The following is a 26,160-nucleotide window of genomic DNA, read 5'->3' as shown; positions in this document are numbered from 1 at the left end:
AAAAACATAGCTGAGTCCTAAGCAAAGTGTGGAGACCCACCCCGGGCACAGACAGGCAGACACCAATGGTTCAAATCCACACACACGTTTATTAAGCACTGTCCAACTATATACAAAAACCGCACACAACCCGGTGCCCCTGCACCATACACCCTCACTTTCCTCTTTCAATGCCTCTCTTCACCGCCTCCACTCCTCTCCTCCGAGCTCTGTCCTCTTCCACCCGACTCCAGCTGACAAATGGAGGGAGGCGGCCCCTTTTATGTCCACCCGGACGTGTTCCAGGTGCCTCCCGATGAGCTTCCTGCGGCACTTCCTGGTGTGGCGGAAGTGCTGCAGGAGCACCCGGTAGCACTCCGGGTGTCCCAGATTTTCCTCCCGCCAGCACCTCCGGGTGTGGCGGAAGTGCTGACATCCAGGGCGTCATAGGCATCTGGGCGCCCCATAGGGTTGAGCTTCCATGCTCTGTTCCCATGGTCCCCATACCAACCAGGGCGGCTGCCCTCTCATGGTCCGGAGGAGGCGTAGTCCCTCTCCAGGTTCCCCCAGCCACTCGCTACAAAAGTTACATTACAAACATCTATTATATAACTTAACAACAGTAGGTTTATTGGCAAATGTATAGTGCATTAGCTGCAGTGAGATCACAATTATGTTGGGTGTCCTTATTTTTCTGTAGTCTTTCTGATCTGTAAGTCAATAATTGTTGTTTTGTGTACAAACACTTTACTCTTGCACTGTGCTTCTCACCAAGTGCATATGCAGAGCACCATGACAACTCTCAAGGCAAAATCCAAAAATAGAATATATTTATCACTTAAAACAGCACTAGTACATATAAGGATACATTTTTGTTCAAATATATCAAAAACAAAGTAGAAACTAATTAACAAAACTAATTAACAACAATATTGGTCCATTAACTAATTTTGAGAACCACTACCAGATTTTTGAAAAGGAGTCAGACAAGCCAGACACAGTCAGAGTTCTGGGGACCTTGGCCAACTAGCTGCCTCCCCCCATTGGCCATTCTACAGCTGAGTCAGTGCTAGGCCGGCCAGTCTGATGAAAGGACACCTTGTCCCAAAGACTCCAGTGGCCCTTGTCTGAGATGACGTTTCTATGGCAGGCTTGGCAGTTGAGCAGTTCCATCAGGTGCCACATGAGAATACTGCGAAGAGAAATGGAATAGGGAATGGTTAGTAACAGTTTATAAATATTATTTTACTTAAATTTTAATGGTAATTTTTGAATGTCAGAATATACAGTAATTGGCTATTGTATACAAAAGTTCTGCATAAAAAGAATATATTCTTTTACTCTGATTGCTTTTATGTTAATTTCTTTTATTAGACTAGATGGAACAAATAGGGTAGGGTAAACATTATCCTTTAATAAATTGAAATATTGGTTAATACTTAAATACACAACTGTTTCTCACCATAAGCCAGGCTTAAAACACCCAAGCAAACCACTACAACTTTTCCCAAGATGAATGTATAAATTGAAATTTTGATTAACAAAGCAATCCCATTCATAGCTACTAAGAGAATATCAGACCCTGCAGAGTTCCATATTATGGTGGTGAGGAAAGTAAGTTGAAGTAAATTAAGTAATTGTTTTTAATGAAACCGGTGTAGCTCTTACTGTTACACAAATTACAGTTTTCAAAGCCTACCATATCCTATTTTTTTTTTAAAAGCCTACATTTTTGAAAATACTGATGTAAAAGTCATAAAAATTGCTTTTTTTGTTTAAATAGCGTGATGTAATCAAGACAGGTCATAACAAAGGCATCAACTGCTGTATATAATATATATTTATGATCACTTGTGAATAGAAAAAGAAATTGGCACAGTAATGAAGAAAATGAACAGTGGCAGGTGGTGTGATGGTTTGTGCACATGCATTTCAACTACAGAATCTGCATTTGATTTCCAATCATTACATTTAACTTTTTCTTTTGTGTCATGTCCCCAAGCTGTCTCTGGGTAGCAAAGTTTGGTAATATATAATTTGTAACTATTTTTTACCTTTCCACTTTTTCAACTGGGCAGTGGCAGATAATTTAGAAAGCAGTATCTCATTTAAAATGTTTAGTATACAATATTATCTAGGTTTTACTTGATTTTTATGGTTCTGTACACACCAATCAGCCACAACGTTAAAACTAATGCTAGGTGGAGCGAATAACATTGATGATTTCATTATAGTGGGACCTGTCAAGTGATGGGATACATTACGTAGCAAGTGAAGAGTCAGTTCTTGAAAGTGATGTGTTGGAAACAGGAAAAATAGGCAAGCACAAGGATCTGAGCAAATCTGAAAAGGGTCAAATTGTGATGGCTAGAAAATTGAGTCTGAGCACCTCCAAAACAGCAGGTCATGTGGGGTGTCCCCAGTATGCAGTGGTTAGTACCTACCAAAAGTAGTCCAAGGAAGGACAACTGGTGAACTAGTAACAGGGTCATGGGTGCCTAAGGCTCATTGATGCGGTGGGGAGTGAAGTATAGCCTGTCTAGGTCAATCCCACAGAAGAGTTAATTTAGCACAAATTGGACAACTTAATACTAGCTATGCGAAAAAGGTGTCGGGACACCCAGTGCATCGTGACCTGCTGCAAATAGTCCCCAGTCTACCACAGAAAGTGCCTACATTGGGCATGTCAATGTCAGAACTGGACCACAGAGTTATGAAAGAACATGGTCTAGTGTAATTAATTTAATTTCCTTTTAGATCATGTGGGCATGTGTAACGTTTACCTGGGAAGAGATGGCTGTAGAATGCATGGGAAGAAGGCAAGCAGGTGGTGGCAATGCAATGCTCTTCACAATGTTCTTTTGGGAAACCTTGGGTCCTGGAATGCCATGTGGATGTTACTTTGACACATACCACCCATCTAAACTTTGCTGCAGACCACATACACCCCTTTATGGCAACTGTATTCCCTGAAGGCAGTGGCATTTTTCAGCAGGGTAATGCACCCTGCCATAATGCAAAGATTGTTCAGGAATGGTTTGAGGATCATGACAATTGACTTCAAGGCTTCCCCGGATCTCAATCTAATCAAGCATCTGAGGGATGTGCTAAAAAAACAAGTCTGATCCATAGAGAGCCCCACCTCCCTCCTTGCAAGATTTAAAAGATCTGCTGCTAAGGTCTTGGTGCCAGAAAGAACAGGACACCTTCAAAGGCCTTGTGTATTCAATGCTTACATGAATCAGACCTGTTTTGGCAGCACGAAGGAACCTACAAAATATTATGTGGGTAGTTTTAATTTTGCGGATGATTGGTGTATAAAAATTCACAACTAAAAGTGATGCATGTTATATTAGTATATAAATTTCAGTTTGTAGAAGTAGATTTATACCAAAACCTTTGTGCTTGTAAAAGTATAGTTTCATTTTTTCTTTACTTGATCTCTAAAAGAGTTTTGGCATTATTCATCAAAAAACAAGGCTCATAATATTAGCAGATTATAGTATTATAAATGTATAAGGATTAGCTCTAATCAAAACATCATAACATCTTGTAATGTAGTGAAGTTAAAACCCCTTGAAAGAAAAATATTTAATGTTTAGGGATCAGTATCAAAGAATGTTTTACCGTATATAATCCGCCGCTGTCTGTCATTAATCTTATCTATCAACAATAAAGTAGATTAAAATCACTTAAATAATAGACAGTCATATAGAATTTATAGTATATTTTATTATATTGTAGCCATGGATTAAATCAGGGAAGAGCAAGAAACTACACAGTTTTAGCCTGTGGGACAGTCTGTGATGCCAAAGATTCCAATAAACCATTGTAGATCTGTCCTTATATCGGATTATCTGTGTAGTGCATGTTAATGTACTGCTTATTGATAGAAACAAACAGTGAATGGGTGTGATAGGCTTAGAAAGCATAAATAAAAGAATAAATTTATGTAATCCTCATACAGTCTTCAACTACTAAAATCAAAACTGACAGATGTATATATTGAGCAGAACATTATCTCACAAGCTGTAGCTGGTAGAATTGATTATTGTCAGATTATAGCAAGTTACAAAATGTAATAGCCAAAGAAACTTTCACACATTTTGTATAATGTGGACTATAGTAAGTATTATAGATTGCCATTGCACTGAGTAACCTGCCCACAGGAATACAAATATACATGTACTGTAAACTTTATAATGTTTTAGAGGAGAAAACATAAACTAAGCACTAATCAAAGTGATAGTTTGTTATTTTCTCTGTGCCTAACTGTTTTTAACATTAGCTATTGTATAATACTAGTTTGAGTGAAAATAATTTGCATTTGTTTCTAGCCTATGCTGCCTTTCAGTTTAGCAATAATCTTGCCACGCCTCCTGCATCTACTGTTACCCTTGGTCACACACACATACTAATCTGATCCCCTGGGGCATTAAACCATACTTTTCTTCTTCTTTGCAGTTTCTAGTACCTGCCTTTTTATTTCTGCTCATTCTCATTTTTTAAGCATCCTCTGATAATGTGTGATCCTCCGCTATTTAAAAAAAAAAAGTGAAAAAATACTCTTATTAATAAAATAGACATTATTTAATGTGAAAGCATAAACCCTGCCAACTATCACTTTGACAGTAGCATAGCATATATTTCTCTGACACTTAGAATTTGTCAACTAAGGATTAAGTGGAAAATGCAGCATCTCTGCAGGGAAATACAAATGATGTTGTGTAATAATATTGTGTGATAATAAACATACATAAAGGATGTTATAAAGGGTTGGGAACCAGTTGGTATCCCATTAAACATATATATATATAAATATATAAAAGTATATAAAAATAAAACGTCCAAATAAAAAAAAAACTGTGACCGTTGCTCATACTCTTTTCTTTTTTTTTTTTTTTTTTATATTTTTATTTTATTAATTTTCATTGTAATCATTCCATACAAACAGATCAATTTATAACCCAACAAATTTGAAAACAAATCAAACCCCACCCCTGAGAAGGAGAGCTTAGCTAAAGGAAAATTTCTTTAAGCTTTTTAATAAGGCAACATTAGACAAAAGAAGGGGAGAAGTAAATATCTATATAAATAAGAGATGGAGAAGGGAGTTAAATGCAATAATAGTTATTTCTCTTATTCTGAAATAATATTGATTAAATCCTGCCATGTTTTGAAAAAATTTTGTACAGATCCTCTAACTGAAAATTTGATTTTTTCCAATTTCAAATAATATAAAACATCGGTTTCCCACTGACTTATAAGAGGAGAATTAGGATTCTTCCAATTTAACAAAATAAGTCTGCGTGCCAAGAGTGTAGTGAATGCAATCACCATTTGTTTGTCCTTCTCCAATTCCAGTCCATCTGGAAGGACACCAAACACAGCTGTTAGTGGGTTAGGAGGGATTGTGATACTAAGGCTGTCTGAGAGGCACTTAAAAATTTTTGTCCAAAATGATGTTAGTTTGGTGCAGGCCCAGAACATGTGACCCAGTGAGGCAGGAGCTTGGTTGCAGTGCTCGCAGGTTGGATCCTGGCCTGGAAACATTTTGGACAGTTTTAAGCGAGACAGATGAGCTCGATATATAATTTTTAGTTGAATAATTCTATGCTTTGCGCATATAGAACTCGAGTGAATTCTCTGCTTTGCTACCTTCCACTCCTTTTCTGATATATTGATTAAGAGATCTTCTTCCCAATGTCCTCTTGGATCTTTGAAAGGTAGGGACTCTAATAAGATTTTATATATTGCGGAAATAGTGTTTGTTTCCTCGGAATTGAGCAGTATTTTTTCCAGCATTGTGGAGGGTGCAAGGTGGGGGAAATCGGGCAATTTCTGTTTAACAAAATTTCTAATTTGAAGATAGTAAAAGAAATGTGTAGCTGGGAGGTTAAATTTTGAACGTAATTGTTCAAAAGATGTAAATATGTTGTCTATATAAAGATCTCTGAGCATTTTAATCCCAAAACTTTTCCAGGTATTAAAAACTGGATATACTTGCGAAGGTTGAAAGAGGTGGTTCCCTTGCAGAGGTGCCACTGATAAAAGATTTTCCATCTTAAAATGCTTCCTAATTTGGTTCCATATTCTGAGTGAGTAAAGCACAATTGGGTTATTAGTATATTTGCGATAACTTTAATTTATTGGAGAGCAGAGCAGGGAATATAAAGAAGTACTACAGGATTTTACTTCTATTGCAGACCAAGCCTGTGTATGTGCATTTATTTGTGTCCAGGTTTTTATGGCTTGTATGTTTGCTGCCCAGTAATAAAACTGAAAATTAGGTAAAGCCATGCCACCTTCTGCCTGAGGTCTTTGTAGGGTCGCTCTTCGGATACGTGGGTGTTTTGAGTTCCAAATGAATGGGGTTATTATTGAATCTAACTGTTTAAAAAACGATTTATTGATATATATTGAAATGTTTTGAAATAAAAAGAGAAGTTTAGGAAGGATATTCATCTTAACAGTGTTAATTCTCCGGCTAGAGTGAGATGAAGGGTTGACCATCTATGCAAGTCTTGCTTAATTTTTTCCATACAGACGCCAAAATTTTGTTGATAAAGAGCTTTATGTTTACTTGTGATATTTACCCCTAGGTATTTAAACTGATCTGCTATGGTAAAAGGTAGGGTGTCTAATTTAATATTATATGCTTGTGAGTTCACTGGAAAGAGTATACTTTTATTCAGATTAATTCTAAGACCAGATATCTTTTGAAATTCTGTTAGTGCTGTTAAAACAGCAGGGACAGTGTTTTCTGGGTCCGATATATATAAGACCATATCATCTGCATATAGAGAAATTTTCTGTTCCAGTCCTTCTCTGACAATCCCCTTTATCTGATAAGAATTTCGGCAGTGAACCGCCAGTGGTTCAATAGCAATTGCAAACAACAGTGGCGACAAGGGACATCCTTGTCTGGTACCACGTTCTAGTTTAAAGTAGTCTGAGCAAATTTTATTAATACAAACTGAAGCTTCTGGACTGGTATACAGTAGTTTGATCCAAGCACAAATATTCGGGCCAAACCCAAATTTCTCCAATGCAGTGAAAAGGTAATTCCATTCGATCATGTCAAATGCCTTTTCTGCGTCTAATGATAGATATCTCTGGGGTGTTTGATTTTGCTGGTGAATATATAACATTAAACAAGCGTCGGAGATTTGAAGATAGATGTCGGCCTTTAATAAATCCAGTTTGATCTTGTGATATTACCGAGGGCAGCACTTTCTCCATCCTTCTAGCTAAGATTTTTGAGAGTATCTTAACATCATTATTCAGGAGTGAAATTGGTCTATATGATGCACATTGTAACAAGTCCTTATTTTGTTTAGGAAAGACGGTGATTAATGCTTGTCGAAATGTTTGAGGTAGTATTTGGTGGTCTTTAGCTTCTGTAAATGTTACCAATAAGAGTGGAGCTAGCTGAGTGGAGAATTTCTTATAAAACTCTATGGGGTAACCATCAGGGCCTGATGATTTCCCGCTTTGTAGTGACTTTATAGCGTCTAGTAATTCTGTTAGCGTTAGAGGTTTATCCAGTTCCTCAGCACTTAAAGCATCTATTTGTGGTATTTGTGAATTATCCAGAAATGCATTAGATTGCGTGTTGTCTTCTTTGGGCTCAGTGGAATATAAAGACTTATAGTAATCTCTAAATGTGTGCATTATTTTATTATGGTCGATGATTTCTTCTCCATTCTTGTTGGTGATTACTGGTATTGCATTGTGAACTTCTTGTTTATGAATTTGTTGAGCTAAAAGCTTATTAGCTTTTTCTCCGTGTTCATAGTAATGCTGTCTAGACTTATAAATAAGTTGTTCAGTTTCTTTAGTTGTTAAGATGTTAAGTTCTGTATGCAGGGCCTGCCTTTTCCTGTGAAGAGCTTCACTTGGACGCCTGGCTTGTTCTTCATCTATTCTAGTAATTTCATTTCTTAGCTCTGACACTTTCTTGGTTTCTAATTTATTTCTATGGGAAAGATATGAAATAATCTGGCCTCTTAAGAAGGCCTTTAGAGTTTCCCAGAGTGTTCCTGCAGAAACCTCTGTGGACGTGTTTGTCTCTAGGAAGAAGCTGATTTGTTTGGATATAAATTCTGTGCAGTTCTCGTCTGCCAATAAAAGAGGGTTAAGACGCCATCTGCGAGGTGAGTATGAGGGGCTTATTGATTTTAGCTCCAAGACTAGAGGGGCATGGTCAGAGATAACAATTGTGTCATATTTGCATGATTTAATTGTAGGCAGGAAATTATTATCTATAAAAAAAATAATCAATTCTTGAGTAGCTATAATGCACTGGTGAGTAGAACGAATATGTTCTTGAGTTTGGGTTAAGAAACCTCCAGGGGTCTGATAAGTTGTGATCATTTAAAAACTGTGTAATTATCTTTGCAGTATTAGATGTCGTCCCCCCTGTCACAGGAGTCCTATCTAAGAGTGGATTTAAAACACAATTAAAGTCCCCAGCCATTATAATTTTATGAGTGTTCACATTGGGAATGGATGCCAATAGATTTTGCATGAATTCCTTATCATCAACATTGGGTGCATAAACATTTATCAAAATCACTTTACTGTTATATAAGTTGCCCATGACCATCACATATCTCCCTTCAGGGTCCGACACTACCTCTGATGCTACAAATGGAACTGTTCTATGTATGAGTATTCCCACCCCTCTAGTTTTCTTTATAAAGCTAGAATGGAACATTTGGCCAGTCCAGCCTTTTTGTAATCTTAACTGATCCTTGGTTAGTAAGTGGGTCTCCTGTAGAAATACTATTTTAGCGTTTAAGCCTGTTAGGTGAGAGCATACTTTCTTTCTCTTTAATTCGTGATTCAGGCCTTTAACATTCCAGCTCACAAAGTTAACTGTCCCATCATGGAGACATTGATTCTGAGTTTTTAATGTCATTTATAGTTTTAATTGGTAATATGGCAGTTTTAATCTTAGTTTCAAGATTCCCCATGAGTTGTTGCATTTTAGCCTGTTGTTGCATTGATATTTATAATTATAAGGATTACAAGAATAGATTAGATATAACCTGCTCTCCTTCTCTCCCCCCTTTATCCCACCCCCCCCCCCCTTTTGCCTCCCCACATGAGGCTAAATCCCACTTCGCGATGTTCCAGTCCTCTGACATACGAAGAGACAGAGCACGTCCAAAACAAAACAAACCCCACCCTGCAGCGCCGTTACAGAATTAAAACAGAGATATCTTTTACAGTTAAATCCTTAATACTATCTGCCGAAAATGTTCTCATTAACAATATTTAAGCTTGAAATAATCTTCAGCGCTTTTAAGTTAAGATATTAAGATTTAAAAAAAAAAAAAAAAAAAAAAAAAACAACCCTGGGAATGATTTTAAAAACTTGTCTAGGATAAACCTGGTAATTCCTACTGTAATAGTATAATGGTAATTATATAAATAGTAGAACAAGCGATAAACCAAGGGTATGAAGTTAAACAGTCTACTTTAAGGTATAGTAAAATAAAAAAATAAATAAATAAATAAATAAAATAAAAAAAAAAAATTAAAAAAAAAAGGAATCCTACTTTAATCACTTCCACATTTTCACACTCACGTCTATAACTCTATAACTCTGATTAAAACATAAACATATAACATATAAAGTCCAGATAAAAAAAAAAAAGAAAATAAGGGATGTATAATTATAATACCAGTCTCTTTAAACATGGATCCAGCGATCAGATCATAGGTCCTTCCCGTGCCTTGATAGAATACGGCTCTTTAATTTTAATTAACTTTCAAAAAAGTGTCGGAAACAGCTTCTTTAATTCTTTTCCAGCTTCTTCTTTGCTGAAGAAAATATAATGTCCATCTTGAACTTCCACTTTCAGTTTGGCAGGATACAAGAGGCTGTATTTGATATCGGCTTCCCGTAGCATCCTTTTAATGTCGATGTAGGATCTGCGTTTTGCAGCTGTTGATGGTGAGAAATCGGGAAAAATACGAATAAGATTATTTTCGAATATAATCTCTTGCTTGTGTCTGAGAAGTGCCATCACATCAAGCTTACATCTTAGTCGTTCGAAGCGGACAATAAAAGACCTAGGTTTAAAGGCGCTTGGTATCTTTGTGCGATAAGCCATGGCTATCTCATTGTCGAGTTTAAAGTCATCTCCAATTATTTTAGACAGTAATTCTACTGCAAATTTCACTGGGCTTGAGCTTTCTCGTTTCTCAGGTATACCCTCAATTCTTATATTATTTCTTCTGCACCCATCCTCCAGGGCTGCAAGTCTGTCTCCAAGTTTTTTGCATTCCGAGTTCGCAGCTGTGGCTTTTTCATCGGCGTTAGATGCCAGTTGTTCCGCTGTTTCCACTCGAGCCGTGAGTCCCTGCTTAACGTCTTCCAGCTGATCTGAAACGTCATTAATATGATCATCAAGCCTTTTCAGTTTGGAATTAGTTTCTTCAATGTGTTCCACTAATTTCTCCAACATGCCTTTAAAGTTCACGTCGAAACGTTTAAATAGACGTGTTTCCTTATCTTTGTTATCCTTCTTGAGCTCAATGGCCACCTTCTTAAGATCATTTGTGTTATCTTTCTTAAGCTCATTCATGGCCGTAACCATGGCAGTGGCCAGTGTAGCGATCATCTCTTTCTGTGTAGCGATCATCTCTTTCAGTTCGGACAGTTCGCTTCGGCTTTCGTGCTCCGCAAGTGAAAATGCAGCTCCTGTTACAGGCTCGCGATGAGTAGATGAGAGCACGTCCTGCAGAGCCCTTTCTAGTCTCGAATGATCCTCAGAAATCGGCGATCCCTCGCAACCTGTATCACTTGCGCCGTCGCTCCCATTTTCACTCTCGACTGGAGGCGATACAATGGAGCTCATACTCTTTTCTGAGGCTTTTCTCTTTGGGTCTTTTGGCGTGCCACGCTTTTTGGAATCTGTTTCACAAATGCAATTTCACTCTTTAAATAGCCCATGGGGCGGAAGAGGCAGGACTTCTAAGGCTGAACCAGAAGTCTGATCTTTCTACTGCAGCCTTCATCATCAAAGCTGCAGTTGCAAAAGAAAAAGCTGTTAGTGACCACATTTCCCCAGAAGCCAGTTTGTGAGTCCTTACTTCAGAATTGTTGCATGGATGATCCTAATTTGCATACGTGCGACAATTGAGTTACACAGTAGGTGTGAAGAGTAGAAACAAGTTTTTTTAGTAAATGAGAAAGGATTGGCCAGTCTAGAGGATTAAATGGGAATGCAGAAGAAAGATATTCCATATGCTGTAAGCAATAACAGGGATTTTACATAAAAGGAAAAGGATAAACAGAGAAGAGTAAATTGAGACTGGATGTAATGGTATGTTAGGAGCAAGGTTACATCATTGTCCAACCTGCTTCAAATTACTATTGCATTTTTCAGGATAGTACTTTCAACATCTCTTTAAAAAAAAAAAAAAGCAAATAACTCTTTTCATTTTACAATGGCCATGTGTGATTAGAAGTAGAGGGAAATATTATAGGAAGAAAAGGTACAAGAGGTGGACTCAATTAGCATGCAATAGTAATTGGCCAATGACAGTATGCACAATTTTCCTTAGAAACGTGTATGTGCATATTGTTTTGGTGGATCAGAGATTTATTCGTATATAATATTTGTAGACCGGGACCATCTTGTGGTACAAATACAATGAAATGCATTAAAGTCCATGTATCTGTCAGTTATTAAACCCATTTAACAGTGCACTGGACTGCACCAGATGCAAGGTAGAAACCAGCCTTGGATCATTTACTTTCACAAGCTACATTTTATCATACAAATATATTTTAGAGACTTTGATTAATCTAATAGGATTTTCTTGTGGTAAGAAAGCCAGAGTATCTATAAAGAAAGCCAACATAAACTCAAAGAATAGGCACAAACTCCAAACTTCAGACAGTGTTATGAGACGAGGATTTGATCCATGAACTCTGGACTTCTGAAGTGGCATTGATAACCGTTACTTCAGGATGCTATCAAGCACTATAAAGACACTTAAAGGTTTTATACATAGAAGCCTTCAGCAGGTAATATAGCATTTTCGGCCGGAAAAAAAAAATCTATTTCTATTGCTTTGCACACATAAGGTGTAAGATAAGAGTATTATCACAGCCATTTAGTGAAATGTTAGAAAATAATTTGTGTTTAAATGAAAATTATACTTATTTTACTTTATTGTTGTGCTGCTTGTTACTGTTTATTAATTGTCATATGCCAGCAAATTAAATGTTAAATAACTGAGCACTGAGTCAGACATGGGCGTACGTCAAACTGAATGGATAGTCAAGAAAATGCTTATTTTAAGGAGAGAGAGAGGCACGCTAACTTTACATTTTCCCAAGGCTGAGGCCATGAAAAATTGTTTCTGAGCCCGCCTTAGTTATTTTTCTTAAATGCAGTGTTTGAGACATGCCCAAGGTGCCTGCAGTAGACTAGGTGCGTAATAAATATGTTTAATTTTCACACGTTCAGTGACGTCAACAGTGTGAATTGCAGAAAATGTCTCTTTACTTCAGCTTTAATATTTTTAAAAGTAACTGATGCCTCCTTGTTCCCAGACTCATGCAAGTGCTTATTTTCCTTTAAAGAGTATTGTGTTTTTTTAAATAAAATAATCTGTTTACCAATACCACACCAAAAGTTTCCAACATGCAGTGTGTACTAGACTGTATACCGGATTGTAAGATACTTATGAAAAAGGCAGTAGATATGATATACATTCAACAAACTTTCTGTTAATATTTTGAGTAACTGTTATCGATATATAAATATTTATGCTATTACATGGCTTGATTTAAATGACTTGGTTTGAAAAAATGTAATGGAAATTATTACTCATTTTACCTGACACTACAGAAGTACTATTTTTGAAGAAGGTAACGATTTCTGTGTTGAGTTGTAAAATTCAAGTGTGATATATTACATTACATGCAATGGGAGAATATGGAGGAACATTTGAAAGTATAATTATGCATACAGATAAAATGATCTGTGAGAATGACTATAAGGGATTTCTGCACTTAGACGATAATGTAATTGACTAGTCATTCAAGCAATAACCAATAATAACAATAGCCAGTTTACTTCCAGGGACTGTGTAGATAGCAGCCTTTTACAGAAGCACTCTCTTCTAGTTTTTGGTTATTATTTTTTTGAAATTGTTAATTATTAGTGTTAAAAGTAGATGTGATCTGGCATCTAGCTTCTCAGTATACATTTTTAAATGGATTTTAAAATTGAAAATATGCCCACCTTTGCAAACACAAGGATGTGCTAATATCATTGCTTTTCGGATGAGTTGTGAACATAAGAGATGTCACAGGGTGAGCATAGAGGATCTGAAGGCAATTTTAATGTTTACAACATCTGAGAATGTAAAAGACTTCGAGGAATGCAAACTGGAAAATGCAGTATTACCTATTCCTTTACTGAACTGGTATCACTGCAAACACTGCCACCTTAGAAGTTGTGTTACACCTTATCGGGGATCCAGCTTTTCTGAGAATGGAAAGGCTGAAAATCTGGAGCAAGGATAACTGTAGGTTGAAAAGATTTCAGATTGGACGAACTCTCCACAGTGAGTTCAGGTACTGTTGCATTTTGGGCACAGTGAAGAATGTACTTAAACTTTGCATTTCAGACACTATTTTTATACTGGTTGGATTTAATCTGATACAATTAGACAGAGTGGAAAAAGTAGGAGGGGGACTGGACATGTATATGAATAAGCAATGATAAAAAAACAAGCACATTACAGTTAGAACTAAAATGTGTAATCCAGACATTGAAATACTGAGTGAATCCATACACATTACTGACTAGTGAGATAAGTTACATCATTCTGTTTATTAACTCTGCCACAGAAATGATTCACTCAGTTACCAACAGTATAATGACAAATTACAGTGGCCCAACAAGATGGACAGCTCTATCTACAGTATATGTTAATGCCTTTGATAGTAAATCTGTGGTACAGCTTGCTTATTTATTATCATCTAAGCCAGAAGTTCTTGGAGATTATGGAGTATTACCTGAATTGTGAGGGAGCATCCATTACGACACTACAGCCATGTGGCCTGATTCCCCGAGGGTGATCTGGTTCACAGGATCCTCATTGCTGAGGGCCCGAGTGGCTGGATGAGGCCAAGGGGACGCCCACGTAACACCTGGCTGCAGCAGATAGAGGATCATTTCCGGAGGGTGGGACTGGACCGTATGTCTGCTTGAGGTGTTGCTAACCAGGCTCCCGAGCTGTTTCGTCATATGGTGGGTGCGGCAACACGCTGTACCAGTGCTTGCTCCCCAACCTGACCTGGCCTCGGAGACAAAGAAATGTCTGTCTGTCTGTCTGTCTGTGATATAGTGCTTTTCATATCTATCTATGTGTCTGTCTAATATGTATTAATTGTATCAGTCATAAGTTGGGACATATTGCTAAAACAATTCTTAAAAATGCATATTTGTTTTGTTCATCCATTCATCATATTTATTTCTCAAGTCCTTATCCATGGCATTCTCCACTTCTTCTCTTTGACCCATTATTTTTTTGATCCAACATCTTTATAGTACTTCTCATTAGCACATTTTATAAATTATTTACTGCTTAAGGAATGTTTGTTTGCTTCTTGACAGCACATAAATAATTGAAATATTTACAATATACCAATTCTTGAAATGATTTGTAGACTTGGAGAAGGCTTAGTAGATCATAATAATTGTATATTAATACAAATGGCAGCATGATATGTTGTAAATCTGCTACAAAGGTATAGGAATCCAAGGCAACTGCTGCACACTTTTTAGTACCTAAACCTGAACAGAAAGTTGTGTTTGCATACCTTGTGTTAAGCTAGAGTCCATTTAAGATGTGTGTAAGACTCTACCAAGGGTCCACCTTGTCTTGTCTTCTATTTGTAATTATCATGAACAGGTTACAAAGGAGAAGCCAAGGTTTGAAGAGTATCCAATTTTGTATTTAAGCACCTGAGTTTTATGTAAGTGATACTGTGCTATTGGCTTTATCAGACTGTGATCTCCAGCATCCACTGGAATTATTCCCAGGCACGTGTGAGACTGTAGAGATGAGAATTAGCATCTCCAAATCTAAGTTCATAGATTTCTTAAAGAAAAGTTTGGCAGGTTATTGAAAAGCAACTTTCCTTTTTATTCATTTTAAGTAGAAGAGTTCAAAAATCTAATGGTATGGTTCACAGTTGAAGATTGAAAATAATTGTGAGATTATGAAATGGTAATTATTGAAAAGTCCTTAAATGAAGGAAATTGCCCTCTGGTCAATCTATAGTTACATTTTCACAAGCAAGATAACAATGGGAAGATATACAGTATCTGACTCCGCGTTTTGCCACTGTGTTTCCTAACCCGGTTAACTAAATGGGCAATGCATCTGGTGAATAAGCAAATGGGCATTTTGTTATTTTTAACAGAATTAAATGGAAATCTACAAGTGCACTCATGCACATTGATTTTCTCTGGTATTATCTCTAAATTGTAACTGAGCATCCAAAGTCCATGATGGAAGAAACACTAGAAATCTCCAAAGGATGGGATAAAAATCAACCCACAATGTTTGATGTCCCTTCCATGTTGAATTTGCAATGGTTTACTTCCATGGTTAAGGTGTTCTGTCTTGATTATGGGTGGCATCAAACTTCATAAAGTATTTTCATAATGTGAGCTTCTGTGATTGTCTTTTGATTTCCTGGCTTTCTCTCCAGAATTCATCCCTCAAAAAGTGTTTAGAAGCAATTGAAACCGTGTCAAAGAAACATATTTCTTAAAAAGTGATATTTTTACAGCTCTAGTAGTCCTACAGTTTTATTTCATAAGTTGATTTTCTCATAATAAGCAAAAAAAAAATGTATACTCCGTTGCTACCAGTTGGACATTCAACAAAGCACATTTGAATTTTATTGTCTTTTTTTAATCCTCTTGTGTTAATTTTTCAGGTTTGCAATTATGTGTGGCTACATGTCTGAATATGAGAGTGTGCAGAATAAAATCAAGAATGGCTATCTTTTCAAGGTATGTTTTGGCAGTTCTTTTAGGCAGCTGAACTTCTTAATTTACTCTTTATTGAGACTGTATAAACGTGGGTTTTCCAGCTAGGAAGCTGCCTCCAGGGTGTTCTTCTACAGGTGCCAAAGTTTCTGTCAACACATTACTTCTGCATGTTTATACAGCATCACCTGTTGAGAATGTATCCTGAAAAAATATATTTAAAAAAAAAAAAAATCATGCTATGTTTTCAAGTAGGTCAAAGGCTTCATGATTATTCTTCATATGTATTATTGTGTTATTTTACATATTTTCATTATAGGTTATTAAAAACTGTACAGCATTATATTGCAAACCCCTCTTTACATAAATCAAATGTACTGTAGTGCTTCTGAGTTTTTTTCTTGTGAATTTCTTTTTTTGCAATTCAGTTCAAGTCTCAGTTTTTCCCTTTTGCAAGAATTATAGCTATATGGGTATTTCCAATAATGCAGAACTAGAAGAAATTAAGCATTTAAACTTTCACGGCCGTTTAAGGGCACTAATTTACACTTTAAATTAAAAGGTGTCATTTTGCTTGGTTTTTCTCTACACTTAAATTAACAAACTTTTAACCAATACATGGTTTACCAATAAAGTATGAATATTAATAATAATGATTTAAGAATTCACATATAATCTTAATTTGTAAATCTTTTAACTTTCATTCACTTTCAGTCTAATGTTCCTGGTGATGGCTAATATGGCATCATACTGAGCTGGATAGACCAGTTCATCCTATGCGCACAAATCGTTTCTTAGCTGATCAGTCAAGAGATTTAATACATGCAGCCCATTAGGTCTATTTCCTGAGTGCCATGCCTGGTAAACCTCCCATGCGAGCCCAGGGACATTGTAAGTGCACGCCAAAAGCATTTAGAATGCTCACCTCAATCCAGAGAAGTTGAGGTTCTATTTTGAAGAACTACTGTCTGGCTAACATTATGATTCATAAAACTCTCATCCCACAAATCAGCTCCAGGCAGATCCAGTAAGACTCACAAGCTCAAAGTAAGTCTGACCCCAAACTCAAGAAGCAAGCTTTTAAGCCTACACAACCAAAAGGGGGCTAAACCTTATAAACTTCAAAAGGGTAAGGGAACAATAAAACCCCTGCCTCGAAAATAACAACAACAAAACAAAAATAATAATCTTTATAATAGTTTATTCTTCAAAATCTTATATATAATTTGCCAGTCTCCTCACTCACTCACTCACTCACTCACTCACTCACTCACTCACTCACTCACTCACTCACTCACTCACTCACTCACGTCCGTCCGAAGCCGAATGCGCAATCGCCTTCTGCGCAGCTGCCCGAAAAACCTTACGAGACCGACATCGCGGCAGGCTGCGGATTTACGGTCGCGAAAATTCAAAGAGAAAGGTGACTTCGACCAACATCGCAGCAGGCGGCGGATTTACGGCCGCGAAAATTCAAAGAGAAAGGTGACTTCGACCAACATCGCAGCAGGCGGTGGATTTACGGCCGCGAAAATTCAAAGAGAAAGGTGACTTCGACCAACATCCCGGCAGGGTCCGTCCGAAGCCGAATGCTCAGTCGCCTTCTGCGCAGCTGCCCGAAAAACCTTACGAGACCGACATCGCGGCAGGCGGCGGATTTACGGCTGCGAAAATTCAAAAAGAAAGGTGACTTCGACCAACATTGCGGCAGGCGGCGGATTTACGGCCGCAAAAATTCAAAGAAAAAAGCGACTTCGATTAAAGCTCTAGAGGCCTGAAAGGCAATTTCACTACAGCTCCAGGCCTAATTACACATTCATTCAATACATCTATATCAGGTTTGTGGTGCTTATACTTATTACTTGCTATTCCACTCATGCCCGTTTCATCTTACGTTGTGGAAACGAGCTCTTTGTCTAGTTCAAGAATAATCCAAACCAAAGCCAAAAATCAAAATCAAAAGTGAAACCTAGCATAATCATCATCATTATTATTATTATTTATTAATTACATTTATATAGGGCTTATGTAACTTCTTAAAGCCCTTTCCATAGACAATGGGGAGCTACTTCAACTACCACCTGCATTCACCTGGGTGATGCAACGGTAGCCAGTAATGTGCCAGTATGCTCACCACACATTAGCTATGAGCTGGTGAAGGTGTGAGAGATAAGTTAGCCATTTAGGGAAAGGGATAATTAGGGAGCCAGAATGAACAAAGCTGTGCTGGGCAATTTAGCCAAGACATAAGTAACACCCTACTCTTTTCAAAAGATGTCCAGGTATCTTTTATGACGTAAAGATTTTACATCTCATCTGAAGGACATTGCCAGTTTTTTCAGCACAGTGTTGTTGTCACTACATTGGGATCAACACACAGATCACATGGTAAGTGCTCCTGATGGCCTCACCAGCACCTCTTTCAGCAGCAACCAAAGCTTTCCTGGTTAGTCTCCCATCCAAGTATTGGCTGGACCAAAACATGCTTAAATTCAGGTGGATTTCCTGTGCTGAAGTGCAGTTAATAATGTCTGCCAAAGCATACCAAATACCAAAGGAGAATTAAAAGGTAGCCAAAAAATATAAAGTATGTTACAGCTAATACCTAAGAACTGAAGTAAACAGGAGGTATATATCAGCTTCTTAGGTTACACCTAAACTCCATAAATGCACAAAGGGTAGAAAATAAATTGGGGGAAAATTAGATGTAATACAAAAGAAATGATCAAAGAACAAACAATGGAGTGCAGGAAATTGCAAAATTCATAAAAATTGAAAAACACTGTAAAACTATATAAACTATAAACTATAGATATAATCCTTATAGTTCAGTTCCTTATCATATCAAAGATAGTAAAGTCAGCAACTCTGGTCCACAAAAATAATTTTGGATGCTTGTGTCATGCTCTGATTGTTTCGTTCACCTAAAACTTGTGACCATATGTGAGGATGAGGATGTAGACAGATCAGTAAATTGAAAACTCTATCCAAGAACTTTGGTAGCACTTTACCACAACATTCTAGTACAATATCCACAAAACCGCTGCCGCTGCTTTTCTTATTCTTTATGATATATCACCTAAAACAATACACTGAGGACTTCTATCACACTTCTCTGCTTGACTGCACCTTCTTTTAGACTGTCTGATGTTAGATTTGTTTTCTTTTTTAATATTTTTGCCATAGCTTTTTAATTACCTCAATGATCATACGAATTTTCAGGCTTTTAATATTTTAAATTCAGGAAAATAGACACAAATTTTAGTGTCACAGATTTTCAGGTTTTCGTTTACCAGGCTCTTTGTACTGTTTTAAGTTGTTAAAATGAGATCTCCATTGGGGTAATCACAAAACACAGTGGTGTCTGCTGTTAGTGATTTACAAGGGCTTTCCTGGTCCAAGAAATTGCAGGCATTTAACTTTGTGTCTTAATTGCTGTTAAATGTGCTCTCTGCATAATACATACTCAGGATTCTAGGTGAGAATCATATTTCAGTGAATTATCTTAGTCAATATTTGAAAGGTTTCATAAACATTATTTTTTTCATTCTGTACACCTCTTCACATGCAGCGATTAAGCAAATCTTGTATATGCTTGTATGTTCATTAGAACAGATGTACAAGGTGTAATTTTGAAGTCTGTTCAGCTGACTCAACATATTTTTTTTCCAGACCAGAGACGGCGGATAGCTCCAAGCTTCTATTTAATTTGCCTTGTGTCCAAAAAAATAGAATCTATAACAGGCTTTATCTGTAAAGATGTGAGACCCTACACCGTTGTTGAAAATGAGGGCTTTCCACAAATGATGCAGGTTTTTGAACTGCGGTATGCTATACCAGCCAGAACACCAAATGAGTGAAGTTATTGTACCTAGGCTTTATGAAGATTTTAAGCAAAGCATTACCACGTCTCTCAGGTCAGCGGAGAGAATAGCCCTAACTTGTGATAGCTGAACATCCACGGCAAGAGATTCCTATGTGACAATCACATGTCAGTACATTAAAAATAACTGTTACAGACAAGCGTGCTGCATGTCAGTCACAGTGGTATGTAGAGCTGATAAGATAGCTGGCTGGCTGTTATTCCATAAACTTCCAAAGCATTTCCAATGAATGTTTGATCGCATGACCACATTAATCACAAATTTGTGTGATGGCAAGTCCTATAAACATTGCTTCTCTTTAAACACATGGCTAGCTGTACTGCTGCGGTGGACAAAGTTTGTAACTTGCTTTACCCAGCCAAGCTAGTGGGCTATTGTTGGAATTTTCAGAGTAGCTGATACCAAAGTGAGCTTGTGCAAATAGCAGCTGACGTGAGTATCTCCATAAGCTGCACTGTATGCATCATATTAGTGCCGTTGTCAGTCTTTTATTTTCCAATCATCCCATGTCGCTGTCAACAAGTATCAGCTCTTGATCCTCATTTTAAAACACTTACTTTTTGAGTAAGTGTAAACACGCATTTTCGAAAACTGATTAACGTGATTGTTACTCGTGAGGAACTGAAGATATATGTAACTTGTAGAATTATAGAAAGACACATGTCTTGCCACTGTATCTTTAATTTCAACTAATTCAGGATCATTGTAAATGTCTAATAGAGGAATAAATTTGGCTAACAGTTAAGTTGAAGGGTGTCTACATGGAGATTCATAACACACAAATAGGTTAATGAATAACATACTTATTATTTAAGAAGCAATATTTGATTATTTTACAATAATATTATTTACAAGATGATATAGATGTTTTATAAAGCAGATGCCATTGCTTTGTATTAAAACAAGGATACCCCCCGATAATATGTGTGAACTTTGATGTGGTGCGCAGTACTGTGAAAAAGTTGGGTTTTTTAGTTAGTTTTTTTTTTTTTTTTTGAGCAATAATATTTTGTTCCACGTCTTCCAAATACTGATGTTAACTGTTCATTACTAATCAAGTATTTCTTCTTAAATGTCATTCCATGCTTATGCGCATTATGAAGTCACTATGTAGACACCCTTCAAATAAAGTGTTACTGAAATTTGTCATATTACATTAATGTTCTTTATATATGGTTAAGTAATCTCTAAAGAAGTCAGCGCTTCGAATATATTGGTGCACACTAATTCAGTCAAGATAAAATCAATACTGAATTGAATAGGAACATTGTGAATCAAAATTGATTCCAATCGGGAAATCAGTGCCAATACCCAGACCTAATATACTGCATATAAATTTAAATGACCTGTTCAGTCACTCACTTAATCATTAACAAACACTATTTTCCATTTACTTAAAAAGCTGAAATTTGGCATTTTGGTACATTTAGGCAAGTAGATATCCTCTAAGAAAGGACATTTCAATATATCAGTATTTCTGGCTAAACCCCTGCCCCCTCCCCCCACCCCCCCCCCCCCCCCCCCCCCCCCATACAAAAACCAAATACCACAAAATCTCAAAAATGCTTTGACAGCCTTGATTGAAATTTTGTGATGATATACAAGAAAGAAAATTAGCCGACCAGTGTTTTTTTTTTATTTGATGATATTTATTTATATTATGCTAACGTACATGATCTTTGCTGCGCTGAGAGCATGCTTTATGCAACAAAAACCAAGCCCAAGTAACTGATCTATGGCAGGAATGTTTTACTTATGGACAATTGAGTATAGCGTGTTCAAGAGTAAGCAATTTTCCTTTAGCTAAGCTCTGCTTCTCAGGGGTGGGGTTTGATTTGTCTTCAAATTTGTTGGGTTATAAATTGATCTGTTTGTATGGAATGATTACAATGAAAATTAATAAAATAAAAATATTAAAAAAAAAAAAAAAAAAAAAAGAGTAAGCAGTTCCAGTGACCTAATTATATATATATATATATTTTATTTATTTATTTTTTTTTTTTTTTTGACTGATGCCTTTATACAAGGGGACTTAAAACATTTGAAAAATAATTATTTTTTCCAATTGGCACACAGGCAAGTGAAGTTTGATGTTCATCCACAACCTCAGGATTTGAAGTCTAAAGTCTTTTCACTACACCACACTACATGCCAATAATATAAATTTCTACAAATTCTTACAAAATTTCCCAGATGAAGCCAGGTAATGCAGATAGTAGAACATAAAAAAGAAATTGTCAACAACAGTCCATTAAGCCCAGAGTATATCATCAATTTCTTGACATCTACAGGATTTCTTTCAGAATAGCGAGATTTAATGATTCCCAAAGTGTTATACTGTTTCCTGACTTTATTAATATATATTTAATGTCTTATATGTGAACAAATAGTTCCAAACATTACTGCAGAGTTTTCCCTTAACAAGCTTTCATCTCTGTCTTTGTGTTCTTGTTGATGCACTCATTTTAAAACAATTCCCATTAACCACCATACTAATTAACAAAGTGCAAATGGTTCTAATGAATCTGTGGATTCTACTAAAACTGCTCAGTGGGGTATTATACCGTTACAGTGATGAGTGAGGACATTTCCATTTCCTGTTTCTGACTTTGTTTCTGTTAATCTCAACTAAAGCTTTTGAAAGATTCAGTGTAATCAAGAACTGTTTCATTGAGCAGAATGTGCTGACTGAAAAGGAAATATTCAATGGATTTAGAAGGTATTCAGGTCTCTTCACTTTTTGCACACTTTATTATGTTGTATATTTCAATTTAAATTAGCTGTGCTGCCTATTCAAGACAGCAACGTAGGCCTGAGCGATAGTGTTTGTCGTGCACTATCAATTGGAATATATTTTGTAATGTATGTAGTGATAAAATGCATTACTACAAATGTTGGTGATGCACCATCTGTTGGAATGACAGAGACATAGCAACCGGAGTGACACACAGACACTTACCCTTTTATTACGGTGGATGGACTGCCAATCAGCCTGCATGCAATAACCCATAATGACTAAACAAAAACATGTTTTCATAAAGGTTTGTGAATTTATTAAAAATTCAAATCTGAAATCTCTTATTTGTTTAAGTATTAAGACCCTTTGTTGTGGTCCTCCAAGTTGTGCGCAGGTCCATCCTGTTTGCTTTAATTATCCTTCAGATGTGTGTAGCACTTCATTGGAGTCCACCTGTGGTAAACAGAATTGACTGGACATTGTTTGGTAAGGCACACACCTGTGTGTATTAGGTCCCACAATTCACACTGCATGTCAGGACAAAAAATGTCATGAAGTCCAAGGAACTATTTGTAGACCTACCTGATAAAACTGTTTTGAGGTATAGAGTGCCCTCCACAATATCTCAGACAAAGACACATTTTTCCTTGATTTATGTGATTAAAGTTCACTTTGTAGACATTAATTTAAGGTTATTTGCATACATTTCAGTTACACCCATGTAGTACCGACAACACTTTTTATACATGGTCTCGCCACTTCAGGGTGCCATAATACTTTTGAACATTAGCAATGGTCCATAAAAGCAGACCATGAAAAATGTTAAAGCAGTCATATTTCCTGTCATCCAGTACCAGTTTTGTATGAGTTGTACCATATCTTGATATTTTTTCTTTTCATTTGAAAAAATTCTGTATTCTGAAACTTTGTATATTTCATTTGACTTCTGGAGCAAAAAAAAGAAAATTTGAATACTCAGAACAACCATGCATTTGCTGTGTCTTGCTATATTACTTTATGTAACCAAAAACATTTTTTGTTTTTTTCACTTCTAAGATAATTGGTTTAACAACATTGTCTGCCATTGTCTGTTAAGAAGATGTCAGAGGTCATACATGATTTATCCCTTCTTCTTCTTTTTTCAGCTGCTCCTGTTAGGGGTTGCCACAGCGGATCATCTTCTTCCATATCTTTCTGTCCTCTGCATCTTGTTCTGTTACACCCATTACCTGCATGTCCTCTCTCACCACATCCATAAACCTTTGCTTAGGCCTTCCTCTTTTTCTCTTGCTTGGTAGCTAGCATCCTTCTCCCAATATACTCAGCATGTCTTCTCTGCACATGTCCAAACCAATGCAATCTCGCCTCTCTGACTTTGTCTCCCAACCGTCCAACTTGAGCTGACCCTCTAATGTACTCATTTCTAATCCTGTCCATCCTCGTCACACCCAATGCAAATCTTAGCATCTTTAACTCTGCCACCTCCAGCGCTGTCTCCTGCTTTCTGGTCAGTGCCACCGTCTCCAACCAATATAACATACAGTGGTGTGAAAAACTATTTGCCCCCTTCCTGATTTCTTATTCTTTTGCATGTTTGTCACACAAAATGTTTCTGATCATCAAACACATTTAACCATTAGTCAAATATAACACAAGTAAACACAAAATGCAGTTTGTAAATGGTGGTTTTTATTATTTAGGGAGAAAAAAAAATCCAAACCTACATGGCCCTGTGTGAAAAAGTAATTGCCCCCTGAACCTAATAACTGGTTGGGCCACCCTTAGCAGCAATAACTGAAATCAAGCGTTTGCGATAACTTGCAATGAGTCTTTTACAGCGCTCTGGAGGAATTTTGGCCCACTCATCTTTGCAAAATTGTTGTAATTCAGCTTTATTTGAGGGTTTTCTAGCATGAACCGCCTTTTTAAGGTCATGCCATAGCATCTCAATTGGATTCAGGTTAGGCCACTCCAAAGTCTTCATTTTGTTTTTCTTCAGCCATTCAGAGGTGGATTTGCTGGTGTGTTTTGGGTCATTGTCCTGTTGCAGCACCCAAGATCGCTTCAGCTTGAGTTGACGAACAGATGGCCGGACATTCTCCTTCAGGATTTTTTGGTAGACAGTAGAATTCATGGTTCCATCTATCACAGCAAGCCTTCCAGGTCCTGAAGCAGCAAAACAACCCCAGACCATCACACTACCACCACCATATTTTACTGTTGGTATGATGTTCTTTTTCTGAAATGCTGTGTTCCTTTTACGCCAGATGTAACGTGACATTTGCCTTCCAAAAAGTTCAACTTTTGACTCATCAGTCCACAAGGTATTTTCCCAAAAGTCTTGGCAATCATTGAGATGTTTCTTAGCAAAATTGAGACGAGCCCTAATGTTCTTTTTGCTTAACAGTGGTTTGCGTCTTGGAAATCTGCCATGCAGGCCGTTTTTGCCCAGTCTCTTTCTTATGGTGGAGTCGTGAACACTGACCTTAATTGAGGCAAGTGAGGCCTGCAGTTCTTTAGACGTTGTCCTGGGGTCTTTTGTGACCTCTCGGATGAGTCGTCTCTGCGCTCTTGGGGGATTTTGGTCGGCCGGCCACTCCTGGGAAGGTTCACCACTGTTCCATGTTTTTGCCATTTGTGGATAATGGCTCTCACTGTGGTTCGCTGGAGTCCCAAAGCTTTAGAAATGGCTTTATAACCTTTACCAGACTGATAGATCTCAATTACTGCTGTTCTCATTTGTTCCTGAATTTCTTTGGATCTTGGCATGATGTCTAGTTTTTGAGGTGCTTTTGGTCTACTTCTCTGTGTCAGGCAGCTCCTATTTAAGTGATTTCTTGATTGAAACAGGTGTGGCAGTAATCAGGCCTGGGGGTGGCTACGGAAATTGAACTCAGGTGTGATACACCACAGTTAGGTTATTTTTTAACAAGGGGGCAATTACTTTTTCACACAGGGCCATGTAGGTTTGGATTTTTTTTCTCCCTAAATAATAAACACCATCATTTAAAAACTGCATTTTGTGTTTACTTGTGTTATATTTGACTAGTGGTTAAATGTGTTTGATGATCAGAAACATTTTGTGTGACAAACATGCAAAAGAATAAGAAATCAGGAAGGGGGCAAATAGTTTTTCACACCACTGTAGCTGGTCTCACTACCATCCTGTAGACCTTCCTTTTCACTCTTGCTGATATCTGTCTGTCACAAATCACTCCTGACACTCTTCTCCACCCATGATTTGTCCCTAATATCTGAAACAAATGTAGTAATGTAGTGACTCTTCTTTAATATTAGTTAATATAAAAGTGGACTGACTGTAAACTAGGAATTCTTAGTAATTGGAATGATCTGTAATTCAGAAACACCAACAGAATTTGCACTCTTTTACTTTTTAAATTTATTTTCAAGTGATGACATTTTAGCATCGTTACCAAATTAACCTTTCAGCCATGTATCACATTTCACTTTACTGTAACTAGCGGTGTACTTTAACATTTTTGTTTCTCTTGATATTTTCAGT

General features: G+C 37.0%; 1 protein-coding gene across 2 annotated transcripts in view; it reads left to right on the top strand.

The window, feature by feature from the left end:
- Positions 1-26,160, top strand: part of LOC114665742 (regulator of microtubule dynamics protein 2) — a 212,195-nt gene that overhangs the window by 155,056 nt on the left and 30,979 nt on the right. For both annotated transcript variants that reach the window (XM_051919315.1, XM_051919316.1), the window contains exon 6: positions 15,965-16,040. In XM_051919315.1, coding sequence (XP_051775275.1) covers positions 15,965-16,040 — 76 coding nt within the window. The remainder of the gene's footprint in view (positions 1-15,964; positions 16,041-26,160) is intronic.

This window comes from Erpetoichthys calabaricus, chromosome 15 (genome assembly GCF_900747795.2).
Source record: "Erpetoichthys calabaricus chromosome 15, fErpCal1.3, whole genome shotgun sequence".
Lineage (NCBI taxonomy): Eukaryota > Metazoa > Chordata > Cladistia > Polypteriformes > Polypteridae > Erpetoichthys > Erpetoichthys calabaricus.
The sequence above is the reverse complement of the archived record's forward strand: the minus strand, read 5'-3'. Positions and strand labels throughout refer to the sequence as shown.